The 3,051-nt window shown below is 43.5% G+C and overlaps 1 protein-coding gene across 1 annotated transcript in view; it reads left to right on the top strand.

Moving 5' to 3' along the window:
* Positions 1-3,051, top strand: part of LOC108522178 (CCR4-NOT transcription complex subunit 10-like) — a 16,473-nt gene that overhangs the window by 4,741 nt on the left and 8,681 nt on the right. Inside the window, exons 2-4 of the mRNA XM_017862236.1 lie at positions 698-828; positions 2,441-2,476; positions 2,667-2,794. Of these exons, the coding sequence (XP_017717725.1) occupies positions 698-828; positions 2,441-2,476; positions 2,667-2,794 (295 nt within the window). The remainder of the gene's footprint in view (positions 1-697; positions 829-2,440; positions 2,477-2,666; positions 2,795-3,051) is intronic.

Genomic DNA, 3,051 nt, shown 5'->3' with positions numbered 1-3,051 from the left:
GCCATTCTCCTGCCTCAGCCTCCCGAGTAGCTGGGACTGCAGGCGACCGCCACCTCGCCCGGCTAGTTTTTTTGTATTTTTTAGTAGAGACGGAGTTTCACCGGGTTAGCCAGGATGGTCTCGATCTCCTGACCTCGTGATCCGCCCGTCTCGGCCTCCCAAAGTGCTGGGATTACAGGCTTGAGCCACTGCGCCCAGCCTATAACTCTTTATTTTTATTTATTTATTTATTTATTTATTTATTTATTTTTGAGACGGCGTTTCACTCTGTCATTCAGGCTGAGGTTCAGTGGCATAATCACCGCTCACTGCAGCCTCAGTCTCCCAGGCTTAAGTGATTCTCCCATTTCAGCCTCCTGAGTAGCTGAGACTACAGGCGTATGGCACCACGCCCAGCTAGTTTTTGTATTTTTTTTGTAGAGACAGGGTTTTGCCATGTTGCCCACGCTGATCTCAAACTCCTGGGCTGAAGCAGTCCACCCACCTAGGCCTCTTGAAGTGTTGAGATTAAAGACATGAGCCACTATGCCCAGCCAGTTGATTCGTTTTACCTAAATAAATTTAGATTTCAATTTAAGAACATGAAATTTGAGACATATATCCAATGTATAATAACATAATATACCCAGCATTATTTTACATTGGGTATTTTTGTAATGTTATACTTTTCAGTTTGGAATCTGTTTTTTCATTTTAGGTTTTTGGGACATTTATATGCTGCAGAAGCCCTCATCTCTCTCGACAGAATATCTGATGCCATTACTCACTTGAACCCGGAGAATGTCACTGATGTCTCCTTAGGGATCTCTTCAAATGAGCAGGACCAAGGTTAATGAGGACACCTTTGATCGGAACTGGTCACTGTTTCCATTTCCTTCCTGTCATAATTCAGGATGTGTGGAAATTTCAGGGCATGGTGGTAATGAGAATAATTTTAGGTCGGCTTTCCACATTTTTGTCTGTACTTACTTTGTAGCAGTTGTTTGCTAAGTAGACCTGAGAGTTAATGGCCACATTGTCTAAATTCTCACTTTTGAAAGGCTGGTACTGTTAGAATGTTTAATGTGGTTCTGATACTGTTTATTTGTTTTCCTTTGGAGTGATTCTAAAATCCATAGGGGTGTAAAAATACTGCATTCAAGAGTCAGTTTCAGGCCGGGCGCAGTGGCTCACACCTGTAATCCCAGCACTTCGGGAGGCTGTAGCAGGAGGATCAGTTGAGCCCAGGAGTACAAGACCAGCGTGGGCAACCTAGTGAGACCCTGTCTCTATTTTAAAAATAAGGAAAGAAAGAAAAGTTTGTTTTAAATCATTGCTAAATTTTTTAATAATTGCCAGGTGTGGTGGCTCACGCCTCTAATCCCAACACTTTGGGAGGCCGAGGTGAGCGGGATCACCTGAGGTCAGGAGTTCAGGACCAGCCTGGCCAACATAATGAAACCCCGTCTCTACCAAAAATACAAAATTACTGGGACGTGGTGGCGCGTGCGTGTAATCCCAGCTACTCAGGAGGCTGAGACAGGAGAATCGCTTGAACTCAGGAGGTGGAGGTTGCAGTGAGCCAAGATCACACCACTGCACTCCAGCCTGGGTGACAGAGTGACAATCTGTCTGGAAAAAAAAAAAAAAATTAAATAATTTAAGCTGTGCGACATTCACTTTACTCAAGATTAGTGCTCAGGTTTGAGATGGTAGTGGGGTGGTAGCATTCTGACATCTTTTAATGGAATCTCCACTACATGAAAAGTAAATAAATTGCTTTATATTAAATTTCCATTTCATAAAGAAAGTTAGGTTTTTAGAAAATATGCTCTTGGCTGGGCACAGTGGCTCACGCCTGTAATCCCAGCACTTTGGGAGGCCATGGTGGGTGGATCACCTGAGGTCAGGAGTTCAAGACCAGCCTGACCAACATGGTGAAACCCTGTCTCTGTTAAAAATACAAAATTAGCCAGGCATGGTGGTATGCCCCTGTAATCCCAGCTACTCAGGAGGCTGAGGCCAGAGAATCATTTGAACTCAAGAGACAGAGGTTGCAGTGAGTCGCACCATTGCACTCCGGCCTGGGCGGCAACAGGAGCAAAACTGCATCTCCAAAAAAAAACAAAAACAAACCAGCCTGACCAACATGGTGAAACCCTGTCTCCACTAAAAATACAAAAATTAGCCAGGCGTGGTGGCGCATGCCTGTAATCCTAGCTATTCAGGAAGCTGAGGCAGGAGAATCGCTTGAACCCAGGAGGTGGAGGTTGCAGTGAGCCGATATTGCGCCACCGCACTCCAGCCTGGGCAACAGCAAGGCTGCGTCTCAAAAAAAAAAAAAGAAAGAAAGAAAGAAAAGGAAAGAAAATATGCCCTCTGCCTTCTGAGCCTGAGGAAAAAAAAAAAGAAAATATACTCTGTTGTTCTGCCCCTCAGATTTATTTTCATGTTTTTGTAGGATCAGACAAAGGTGAAAATGAAGCAATGGAATCCTGTAAGTAAGAAGTTTTGTGATACTTAAGTAGCCTGGCCTGCATTCCAAAAATTAGACTCTAAATCTTCTGTGTTCGTTTTTCTGCCTGAGGAGTACTGCTGTGCTGAGTGGCTCCTCAAGGCAGTAGGTGGGGTTGCTCCCTTGTTGTTTGCACAGCCTCTTCACCGGTATCTACACTCTTTTTCCCCAGCTGGGAAGCGGGCCCCTCAGTGCTACCCCAGTTCCGTCAATTCTGCCAGGACTGTGATGCTGTTCAACCTTGGCAGCGCTTACTGCCTGAGGAGTGAATATGACAAAGCCCGAAAGTGTCTCCACCAGGTGAGTCCAGACTGGGAGGAACTGAACCTTGTAAAGCAGCCAACACAAGTTTGAGGTTTATATATATATTTTTTAATTTTGTTTGAGGCATCTGGTCAGTTTGTTAAACATTGGAATATCACTTTCCCAGATTGAAAAATATTCTTGCAATGTAAACAACTGATCAGCATTGTAAATTAACCTAGACACTTAATGAAGAGTTTTTCTTGATGATTTAACTTAATTTTTTTTTTTTTTTTTTTTTTTTTTTTTTTTTT

Source organism: Rhinopithecus bieti, unplaced genomic scaffold (assembly GCF_001698545.2).
Source record: "Rhinopithecus bieti isolate Rb0 unplaced genomic scaffold, ASM169854v2 scaffold_64399, whole genome shotgun sequence".
Classification (NCBI taxonomy): Eukaryota; Metazoa; Chordata; class Mammalia; order Primates; family Cercopithecidae; genus Rhinopithecus; species Rhinopithecus bieti.
This window is presented reverse-complemented; position numbering and strand designations above follow the sequence as displayed.